This window comes from Leguminivora glycinivorella, chromosome 11 (assembly GCF_023078275.1).
Source record: "Leguminivora glycinivorella isolate SPB_JAAS2020 chromosome 11, LegGlyc_1.1, whole genome shotgun sequence".
Classification (NCBI taxonomy): domain Eukaryota; kingdom Metazoa; phylum Arthropoda; class Insecta; order Lepidoptera; family Tortricidae; genus Leguminivora; species Leguminivora glycinivorella.
In genome coordinates this window covers 11526138-11537605 of record NC_062981.1, presented here as the reverse complement: position 1 = coordinate 11537605, position 11468 = coordinate 11526138, and the positions used below count along the sequence as shown (strand labels likewise).

General features: G+C 38.5%; 2 protein-coding genes across 2 annotated transcripts; one reads left to right on the top strand and one right to left on the bottom strand.

Moving 5' to 3' along the window:
* Positions 1-3877: 3877 nt before the first annotated feature.
* LOC125231148 (serine/threonine-protein kinase RIO3-like) lies at positions 3878-7146 on the bottom strand. The gene is made up of 2 exons (XM_048136509.1): positions 5949-7146; positions 3878-4207 (listed from the first exon to the last, which is right to left on the bottom strand). Exons 1-2 carry the CDS (start codon positions 6723-6725, stop codon positions 4013-4015), a joined length of 972 nt encoding a protein of 323 aa, XP_047992466.1. The 5' UTR covers positions 6726-7146; the 3' UTR covers positions 3878-4012.
* Positions 7147-7801: 655 nt separating this feature from the next.
* Positions 7802-11393, top strand: LOC125231273 (calcyclin-binding protein). Its single transcript, XM_048136712.1, has 5 exons — positions 7802-7969; positions 8104-8332; positions 8881-9087; positions 10110-10275; positions 11210-11393. Exons 1-5 carry the CDS (start codon positions 7949-7951, stop codon positions 11307-11309), a joined length of 723 nt encoding a protein of 240 aa, XP_047992669.1. The 5' UTR covers positions 7802-7948; the 3' UTR covers positions 11310-11393.
* Positions 11394-11468: the final 75 nt, after the last annotated feature.

Below are 11468 nucleotides of genomic sequence, written 5' to 3'. Positions count from 1 at the left end.
TATATATTTTATTGTTCGACACAGTCTTGTTTCCATAATTTTTTTTTTTTTTTTTATAGCCTATATTGTTTCCCACTGCTGGGCAAAGGCCTCCCCTGTTTTCCGCCACTCGTCACGGTTCTTTGCATGCTCCCGCCAATCGCCACAAAATGAGTCCAGGTCTTTCCGCCATCTCATTTTTGGCCTACCTCGGCCTCGGGTAAATTGTGGTGCCCATTCGGTCGCTATTTTGGTCCATCTGTCTGGAGGCATCCGACATATGTGTCCTGCCCAATCCCACTTGAGCTTGGCTGCCTTTACTTACACCCACATCTGCGATACCTGTTTTGGAGCGCAACTCCGTGTTCCTTATCCGATCGATTCTGCGGACTCCGAGTATGCTGCGCTCCATTGCTCGCTGGCAAATCTTGAGTTGGGACTTTTGGGCTTCTGTTAATGACCAAGTTTGGGCGCCATAGGTTAGGAAAGGCAGGATGCACATGTCGACCAGTTTGCGTTTTAGTGCTATTGGAAGGTTGCCCTTCATTAACGCCTTCATGGACCAGAAGCTCTTCCAGGCATTTTTGATGCGTTGATCAATTTCCTTGGATTGCCTGTCATCGAAGGATGCTATCTGGCCCAAGTAGGTGTATTGGTCGACATACTGTAAATCCTGCCCATCTACCGTGACCCTATGTTTCGTGACATTGGTCATTAACTGGGTTTTTGCCCTGTTCATTTCGAGTCCAACTTCAAGACTTGCTGTGCTAAGGTCTTGTAGCATTGTCTCTAGATGGGGTGCTGTGTGTGAGAACAAGACAATGTCGTCGGCGAAACGTAGGTTAGTCAACCGTTTTTCGCCGATGTCAATGCCCATTGATTCCCACTTGGCAGTCAGCTTTTTGAATATTTCTTGTAAGCAGGAGGTAAACAACTTTGGAGACAACGGGTCACCCTGTTTGACTCCTTTTTGGATGCAGAATTTAGGGCCGGGAACATGCAACTTGATGCTTGCGGTGCTGTTTCGGTAGATGGTCTCAATGAGTTCAACATAGGTGTTATTAACTAGTTGTTCACGCATAGCAGAAAATACAGCAGAGTGTTTAACACTGTCAAACGCCTTACTGTAATCCACAAATGCAACGTAGAGTGGTATTTTGAACTCATTGGCCTTCTCTATTATTTGATTTAGTGTGTGCATGTGGTCTGTTGTCGAAAAGTTGGGTCGGAAGCCAGCCTGTTCTGGGGGTTGGTGTTTGTCCAGCTGTGAGGCGATGCGGTTTTCAATGGTTTTTATAAATAATTTATAGATATGGAAAATCAAGCTGATAGGTCTGTAGTTCCCGATCTCAGATTTGTCGCCTTTTTTATGTAGAAGGATAATATTCGAATGACAGAAGTCCGAAGGGAATTCGCCGGTGTGCAAAATGGAGTTAAAAAGATTAGTTAGGTGAGGTATTAAGATGTTTTTCCCCGTTTTCAAAGCTTCAGTCGTTATACCATCTTCTCCTGGGCTTTTCTGGAATTTTAAGCTCTTGAGGGCAGCGTTGACCTCGTAACCTGTTATGGGAGGGATGGTGTTAGGGCATGAGTATTTATCACTCGTCGACGAAGATTCAGATGGGTCTGAATACAGTGATGAATAAAAGTTTGTGCAGATTTCGGTCACTTTATCTCTGCTGCTGTATTTTCTTCCATCCACACCTCGCAAGCTCGTGATCCATGATTTCTCATTTTTAAATCCATTCTTTGCAGACCTGAGAGAAGTTCGAGATTCTATGGCTATTTTCACTAAATTTGTATTGAAGTCTCTAATATCTTTTCGTATGGTTCGTTTTACTTGTCTGTCTAGCAGTGAGTATAAGTGGCGATTGTGCTTGTTCTTTTCTCTGTTATCTATTAATTGTATAGTGGTTTGTCTTAGTTTATTGTTATGTCTCCTTGGTTGTTTTATTTTGCTACTTGCTATTTTAATGCTATCTTTAATGTTGCTAAACTGTCTTTGTATGTCTGTGTCTCTATCGAGAAGGCTGAACTGATTGCTTAATTCCAAGTTAAATTGGTCTTTGTTTGAAATAAGGGTGTTTTTGTCGAGACGTCTTATTTGTTTTTTGAAAAGCTGTTGTCTGTGAATTTTTACGTTGAATTTTAGTTTTGCCCTTAACGGTCTGTGATCGGAACTGAATCGTATTTGATTAAGAACAGATACGTCTTTGACTATGTGGTTATTGGATGATAAAATGTAGTCTATCTCGTTATGAATATTTCCGGCAGGTGAAGCCCAAGTCCAACGTCGCTGTGGTTTTTTGTGAAAGAATGTGTTGCAAATTTTTAGGGTTTGCCCAAAGGCGAACTGGATAAAGCGGCTTCCACGTTCGTTCCGGCTCCCGAGTCCGTACGGACCGATTACCTCGTTACTGTCAGTTTCTCCTTTAATACCGACCTTTGCGTTGAAGTCGCCGAGGACCATGTTCCACGTTCCTCGGTTTTCATCACACGCTATGTTAAGCAGATCGTAAAACTTTCTACATCATCGTCACTGTGGGATGATGTGGGAGCGTAAACTTGGACAAAAGTTATGGTGTGATTTTTAGTTATGCGAAGTTTTAGTACAGCAATTCTCTCTGAATAACCTCTGAATTCAATAATGTTGTTTACCCATTTTTTGTTTACCAGAAAACCTACTCCGTACAGTCCGCCTGCTGTTCCGAAGTGGTAAAAAACATTATGTTCTCTCTCCACAGTCTGTTCTCCCTCCCTTCGCACCTCCGACAAACCAACAATATCCCACCTGATGTCTTTCAGAGCGTGCTCCAGCTCTACGAGACGTTCTTCTCTCATCAGTGTGCGGACATTGTATGTCAAAACAGAAAGCAAATCGGTGTCCATTTTCATAGCCTTAGTCATAGTAATGTTATAGGAATTCGCCGCCCGGGGATTCTTAGCACCCCTTAAGCCGGGCACTCGGGGCCGTGACGGGGATTTGTGCATGCATGAGGGGGGTTTGGACCATAAGCCCACCACGCTGGTCCAGTGCGGGTTGGTGGGTCGTCAGAGCCTCGTTCGTTGTTCAGCAGGGTATACCACGAGCAGGAGAGGTTGACTTGAGGCCCGATTGATGTTAGTTGGGCCCCCGTTATACCCCGTTTCCATAATAATTGGGAAAATTATTACTGAGGTTATAGGAAAATGTTACTTCTAATGGTTGATGTTCCAGAACCTCTGGGAGGCGTGGACGGAGCCAAGGCCAACACGTAAATTCCCTTTTGATATTTAATGGTAACAGTACACCAAGCAGATGCTGTTACATACATTCTTATTTCAATAGTTGGGTCAAATGTTACAGATCTTAATGAAATGGTATGAAAAAGTTTTTGGTCCAGAAAGGTGGTATAATAGTATTTTATACAATCGTGATATAATACACAGCTTTTCAGTCGAGTACCATGTTTAGGCCACGAAGCTTGCTGAGTGGCCTAATAGTACGGTACGAGAGTGAAAAGCTTAATTATATCACTATTGTATACCATACTTTTTCTACGAGTCATATCTTCATCATCAATGGACGGGACGGAAATATCATCATTCAAGTTAAAATTAATGTCAATAGCGTCGTTCACCGTTGTATCAACATCGAATTACCTAGCAAACAATTGTTTGTAATAGTCGTCTCTGATTGGCCGATAACGCGACAGATAAAAAAAATGTGTTTCAGATGCAGAAAAATTGGCCAGGTATCGCAAATTAGTATAGAAATTGTATGAAGTTCTATTTTTAACAGACTTCAAAAAAGGAGGAGGTTCTCAATTCGACTGAATGTTTTTTTTTTTTTGAATTATATTATAAAGTCAACTATATATTGACGATCCTACAGTGTTTTCGGCAATAAAGAGAACCTTGATATATTTATTTTTTATTAATAAAATCTCCACAAACAACTTCACCAACTGCCCAAGTTATGTGGTCAGACAAAATAGAAACATTCCCATGTTTTCATTTATAAGTAGTTAAATCTACTTTAAATGTTACTGTGTCATTTAAATCTTCTAATCCTGCTGGGTGTATGTAATTCTCTTACTCTGTTCGGGTTCCCATGGTATTTGATTACTTTTTGCTGTTCCTTCTTGTGTATACAATCCAATAATTCAGGATTAATATCTTTGGAACCTGAGACATATTTAAATAGGGCTTCTGTTGACATGACCTTGACATTATTCCTTCTGAAAAACTGTAACAAAATAAAATGCATTATGATTATTTTAATTTTTTATTTATTTATTTATTATTTATTATTTCGTTTTAGACAGGCAGCTGATGCTGGTACGTCTAAATCATAGCACTTTTTTTGTTTTGACTTATGATTAGTTGAAAAAATTATATCATGAAATATCCTGTTTAAATCTCTACACCACACACACAATTATATTGACCAGCTCCACAATATCAGGAGCACAACAACTATGTAATTATAAGTCTGTCAGTAAATATGAAAACTATAGGTATCCTTTTCTTTAGCACCCTAAAGAAAAGGATTACCCCTGGAATGCCGATGTCCAAAATTTTCTACAGAATTACTTAATGCCGTTAGAATTTTTTTCAAATTAAGTCCAAATTGTCTGTGACGGATATGGGACTAGGCATTCGAGGGGTTAAGGTACCATGCCACCTGTCCAATTTTTAACCAATATATATGTATTTGAAAGGTGGCATGGCTTTGTTCATTTTACAAATGTATACTCTTTTTAACCGACTTCAAAAAAGGAGGAGGTTCTCAATTCGACTGAATGTTTTTTTTTTTATTATTTTTTTGTATGTATGTTACTCGATATCTCCGAGAATCGTGGACCGATTTTCAAAATTTTTTTTTTGATCGAACCGGTATAACCCCGAGATGGTCCCATTGGCACCAAGTCAGGGTCTGATGATGGGATCCTGGAGAAATCGAGGGAACTCTTCAAATGTTATAGGCACATGTAATGTTTTTAGTAAATTTTTCAAAGGTACACCAGTATTTACGTCTGATGGTAATAATTTTATGTGGCTGAGCTGATGATGGAAGGTCAACTCCTCAATGGTTAGGAGTTTAAGGATAATTATTTCACTACTGTACATGTATTCGGACTGATACATATAATATCACTAGGAACCACTAAAAATCAACTGAGCTGATGATGGAAGGTCAACTCCTCAATGGTTAGGAGTTAAAGGATAATTCTTTCACTACTGTACATGTATTCGGACTGATACATATAATATCACTAGGAACCACTAAAAATCAACAAATAAATAAACTTTTTAACAAAAAATAAAACCGCCTTCAAAAATAAGCGCGTTACAAAACACGGAGAAACTAAAAAGCCAAAAATAATAAACCTTTCAATTCAGATTTCTTATCGTATTGCAATAAGCTAAACATCCAAATTATAAACAATTCAATTATTTTTGGAGTCGGTACCAGCCTGTGTATGGTTGGGTGGGTCAAACAGGCAATAGCAAGGCGACGAACAGGTCTGGTACCGACTACAAAAATAATTGATTTGTTTATAATTTGGATGTTTAGCTTATTGCAATACGATAAGAAATCTGAATTGAAAGGTTTATTATTTTTGGCTTTTTAGTTTCTCCGTGTTTTGTAACGCGCTTATTTTTGAAGGCGGTTTTTTTTTAATACCATGTCGGTGGCAAACAGGTATACTATACGGTCCGCCTGATCGAAAGCGGTCACCGTAACCTATGGACGCCTGCAACTCAAGGGGTGTCACATGCGCGTTTCCGACCCATTAGAAACTTGCACACTCCTTTTTTGAAGAATCCCATACTGTATATATAACTGTGTTCATCAGAAATGGTTGGCATCATATCAAACAGTTCCTCAGAACACAACCCATCCATTGTATAGGCGATAGAACACACATAAGGAGACGAAGTTTCTCCTTAGACTTAAGGGTTCAATACCGCCTAATACTTACTTTTGTAACAAAATAGCAATCCCTTATCAATTTTTTTAGACCAGTAGTGGTGGAGTCACGATATATACATACAGAATGTGACCATCCTACATAATATGGGTATCCACGCCAAATCAGAATATTTTCTGCATTTAAATTTCCATGTACAAAATAACAGTTATAAAAACGTTTCACACCCGCAACTATTTTGTGATAAATATGCTCAAGACATTCTGTGGGATAGCTACCCAATTGTTGAGCAGGTTCATTGGCTGACCCAAGAATGCTCATAACTAAAATATTATTTTCATAACACACAGGGTAAGGAACAGCATAAATACTCCAAGTTTTTCTTAAGATTGACATATTATCAAATTCTGTCTTAATTCTCTTATATATAGCTTTGTTTAAATTTTCATCACTCTCCAATTTATATATCTTGACAGCATTATGAAATGATTCACAATAAGAAACCATGTAGTGTTTGATATTGGTGTAACCAGCAGAAACAACAACGGAGCTTCTACCTTTCCCCACCACATCATGGTATGATCCTAGTGAACGTACATCTAACAGCCTCTCCAATGTAAGAGTTGCAGTTTTATCCAATTTGTAATAAGAAGATGGCAGTTTTCTTTCCTCCTTGTCCTTTGAAACTATTTTTCTGTAGGTACAATTATTCTCATCATCATATGCACTCTTAACATATTTTTGTCTTGAATTGTTTAGCTTAAAGACAGGTTCAAATTGTTCCCAGTCTGCTTCAGTTTCTGTATCAGTTTCCTCTTCATCATGCATTGCATGACTAACTTTTGCATCACATATTATGCTTTCCTCTTCACTCCTATACTGGTCATTACTTGCAAGATTGGCCTCATCACTGAGGAGCAAGATCCATGTTTTCTTGAGACCTCCTTTTTCGGAATAACTCAATTTTTGTACTTGCAAGCTCTTCAACTGTCAATGATATGTAATCACAGAGTATATTTTTTATGCAACTGATTTATTACACAAATAATTGATATATAAGGTATAAATTAAAACTTTGTCACTTGTTAAATCTCGTTGGATCTTAAGTTTAATTATTTATATGAACTTTTAGCAAGTTAAACTAAGTTGTGCTAATGTACAGCCAGTATTCACCACTGGCTCAAACTAACTAATGTTTAACTTACACAATAAATGTAAAAGATACGTGGGTTTTCTCGTGCAACTATTTCACTATTTATTTATTTATTTATTATTTATTTATTTATTATTCAAATAAGTTACACAACATAACAGTAAAACCAAAGCACTGTGAAACTAAATATTATTCTTTCAAGTTTTTCCTGTTGCAAAATGTGAATTTTATTGTGAATCACAAATACAGAAAATGACAAACTTGTCCTTGTTTCATTTTAGTAGTTGGCACCACTGCACGAATGCCATGTCATGCCATGTCGAATGTCGGGCAGTGATCGAGCATTCCTAAGGCTGGGCGCACACGGAGGCGACAGTTGCACGGCGACATCTTTTGTCTCTGTCGTTACTATATGCGTCCAAGAAAACCTATAGGCCAACAATGGGCTGCGCAAAGTGCAAAAAACCTGAAAGTTTAAACCGGTTACGGGCTTTATATCAATCGCAAAGCAATCTCATATATATTATACTACTCTTTGGCTGCGCAGCTTCTTAGTTAGGTACGTACGGTACGGTCATCTATAGTGGCCTTTATGATACACGTTATGTATGTTCCGAATTTCAGTATTTTTTGATACGTTTTACAGCTTCTGCATTACAAACTCTTTCTTATTACACACGTCATATGGTTAAAATTATTTCATTTCGAGGTCTATCTTGACCTGAGAGTTTGACATGACATTTGATTTGAATTCATTGTGTTTTTTGGGTTACGAAGACGGGCGGCATTCTTTTTCTAGCAATTTCGTGAGATATTTCAGGAAGCTCTTATTGATTATAAATTAATCGCAACAAGAATATCTCTGTAAAAGACAATTAATTTAAAAAATCACTCCACAATGTCAGCGAAAATAACTGAGGTAAGCGCATGTTTTCTTATTAACAAACCTTAACTATTATAATTTCTACTATTTATAACAAAATCAAGATATTGAATTTGCATTTTAGAAGTAGCAAATTAAACTGACTAAATATTTTTATTGTTTCACTACAGTTGAAGAGTGATATTGAAGAGCTAAATGATTTACTGAAGCAAGCCAAACGCAAAAAAGTACAAGATATACTGTCGCTCGAGATCCGGAAACTGGAAACAGAGTTGATCAGCTTGAAAGAAAAAGAAGAGAGCCAAAAGGCTGCAGCTGCCGCTGCTGAATCTGCTCCTACCACCTCTAGTGCTCCAGCTGGTTCCCAAAAACGTTATCAGATTAAATTAAATGGATATGGTAAGTAAGACATTTACAATGACTGAAAATGAATATCTTGGTCAACTTAACAACAGAGAGTTTGTTGAATTTAAATCTTTTTATACAAGTATTAGCTTTTGCTCGCGGCTGTGCTCGCATTAGAAAGAGACAAAAAGTAGCTTATGTCTTTCTCCATCCCTTCAACTATCTCCACTTAAAAAATCACGTCAATTCGTCACTCCATTGCCATGAAAGATGGACAAACAAACAGACATACACTTTCCCATTTATAATATTTGTATGGATTATTGTAGGATCTGCAAGTATATAAAAATATTGAAGCTTGCACAAGACCATTTCCCATTCATATAGAAGAATGTTCTCGAAAATGACATAATTTTTGCCAGTCCTGAGCTTGTCTAAACTATCAAGTTTATTTTAACCCGTGGAGCGGTATCTATAGAATAGTATATAATTTAGTTGGGTGGGCGCTCCACGGTTAATGTAGAATTATGTGTTCCCTCCCTTTACAACTACGAACTTGGAATATTGTTTAGTAATTTTAAAAACCTAAATATTTTTTCCAGGCTGGGACCAGTCTGAGAAGTACGTCAAAGTATTTGTGACCTTGAAAAATGTACAGAATGTCCCAAAAGAGCAGGTGTACTGCAAACTGACAGAGCATTCCATGGAGCTGCATGTGGACAACCTGGAGAACAAGGACTATGTGCTGGTGATTAACAAGCTGCTGGAGTCTATCGTTGTGGAGGACAGCCATTGGAAACAGAAAACAGGTTTGTACTTACATACTTGTTCAAATTTGACAGTATGGTGACAAAGACTGCCATTAATACCACTAATAAAGAATAGGCGCCTGTGTGGTGACGGGTTAAGAATTTCACCACCCCCTTTCTTCCCGTGGGTGTCGTAGAAGGCGACTATGGGATGGGATATGGGTTAAATTGTGGCGTAGGCGAGAGGCTGGCAACCTGTCACTGCAATGTCACAGTATCGTTTTCTTTCAACTCCTTATATGCCAAGAGTGGCACTGAAGCTTAAGTAGTTTCATGTGCTCTGTCTACCCCTTTATGGGATACAGGCGTGATCGTATGTATGTATAAAGAATAGGAACAACATGCTGGCACTATATCCCTACACCTACAGTCACAGTCATAAGGTGCATCTCTCTTTATAGTTATTGAATTCAAGGCACAATTTTCCTCATGAATAAATGTTACACATTGAACTTGTTGATTATCAAATAGTTAATAAGGGCATTGCAACTTAAGAGTGAAGATTGCAGGTTTGTACTCTAACTAGTATGGTATAGGTACTATTCAGCATTCAAGACTTATATGCTGCTGAAATGTATTTATGTGAAAATTTCTGTAAACTAAACTTATGGATTAGAGTTTTGAATGATTCACGGTTATTTTCATTAGACTTATATTGACCGGGAAATCAAAAAGGTAATCACGGTCTATATCTCGGTCAATATAAGTCTTATGGATTAGATTACTACTATGCTAGCACTTAGGGTCCCCCCACATCTAGCGTCTCGCGAGCGTAGCGTCGGGTCAACTGTATGGCAAAGCCTGACGCCCTCGGCGCGACGTCTTTTTTCATACAGTTGGCCCGACGCTACGCTCGCGAGACGCTAGATGTGGGGGGACCCTTATAAGCACTACTACTACTGTTTTGCTTGGTCTAGCAACCTGCCTCTGCCGCGGCACGTCTACATTGGGCGCTTGCCGTTGCCTTGCAACATGCTTCGCTCTGTGTGGACCCGTTTAATGAATATTCTATTTTATTATAGACATGGTGGTAATCTTCCTCGCAAAGGCTCAACCAAACGTGAAATGGTCCCACATGACAAGTCTGGAGAAGAAAGCCGACGACCAACATAAGAACCGCTTCAAGACCGACGACATGATGGACAAGAAGGACCCGCAGGAATCCATCATGAGCTTGATGAAAAACATGTAAGTGTTGTGTTTCATGTAATCATGTAACTGAAGTGTATTTTTTTGATAAGCTGTGTTTCCAAAAAATCCTGTTTGGTGGTTTGTTCAAAATGAGGCATACCGATAATCCGGGGATCCCATTTGGCCACCGGCACAGAATACAGAAGGCTCACTCTGATATTCACACAATGCCGCCAATCTAAATTCATACCAGTCTACATTAACAAACGGACTGCACGCGAGGAGCCGACATTGAATTCTATTGCGCCGCGCGAAGGTCGTCACCACTGAATGTGCCGCGAACTCGCGGCACCCGGCATGTACTTGTTTGTAACGCGGCGATAGAATCGCGGAGTGAGCCGCCCCTGGCACCGGCACGGTTTTTTTATTACGTAATGTGCGCCGCTGTACAGCGCCATCTAGATCTTTCATATCCGAAACTCAAATTTCACTTTTATATAAGTATTGCTCCACATAATAATGTAAATTACAAATTGAATTAATGAATGAACTTCGGTATAAGTCAGACTCAATGACGGTATGGACTCGACCTCTGGGGTTATAATTGTCCATAGGCTATGGATACTGCTGCAGCTATCGGGCGAACTGTGTGCTGCCAATATAGTATAAAAAATATATATATATTGACTCTTCATAAGGCGTAAAGATGTCAGAAAGTAAATTAAGCCAAATTAAATCTGCTTTGCTTTCTTTGCGACAAAGTTGAAAGTCGTATAGAAAATTTTATTGTCTTATTAACTTTTTCCATACCCTCTAATCCTTATAATTATTATATCTGATCTGCTAAGGGCCACTTGCACCAACGAAAATGGAGGGTTAACCCACCATTTTATATAGAATTTGACAGATGACAGCCCACTAACCCTGAGTTAAGTGGTTGGTGCAAGTGGGCCTAAGCGATTAATGATTTTTATTTATTTATTGTTTACAGGTATGAAACTGGCGATGACGAAATGAAGAGAATGATTTCCAAAGCTTGGTATGAAGGACAACAGAAGAAAAAGACGGGTATAGATTCAATGGAACTTTAGATCTCCAAATAATAATTATGATCGTTTTTTATTTCCGTTTAGTTTTAAGGTTAATTAATAAAATCAGCTAACAATTTGTAGATATTCTGCTGTTTTGATTGAGATTATTACAAGCAAAAACCTTTTTTTTTTCTCGATTAGTTGAAAGCTAAATGATGA

Coding starts and splice junctions, on each gene's coding strand:
- LOC125231148 (XM_048136509.1), bottom strand. CDS start 6,725: ATGCATGATGAAGAGGAAACTGATACAGAAACTGAAGCAGACTGGGAA. Junction 4,208..5,948: donor ATTGCTATTTTGTTACAAAA/GTAAGTATTAGG, acceptor ATTTTGTTACAG/TTTTTCAGAAGGAATAATGT.
- LOC125231273 (XM_048136712.1), top strand. CDS start 7,949: ATGTCAGCGAAAATAACTGAG. Junction 9,088..10,109: donor CCATTGGAAACAGAAAACAG/GTTTGTACTTAC, acceptor ATTTTATTATAG/ACATGGTGGTAATCTTCCTC. Junction 10,276..11,209: donor ATGAGCTTGATGAAAAACAT/GTAAGTGTTGTG, acceptor TATTGTTTACAG/GTATGAAACTGGCGATGACG.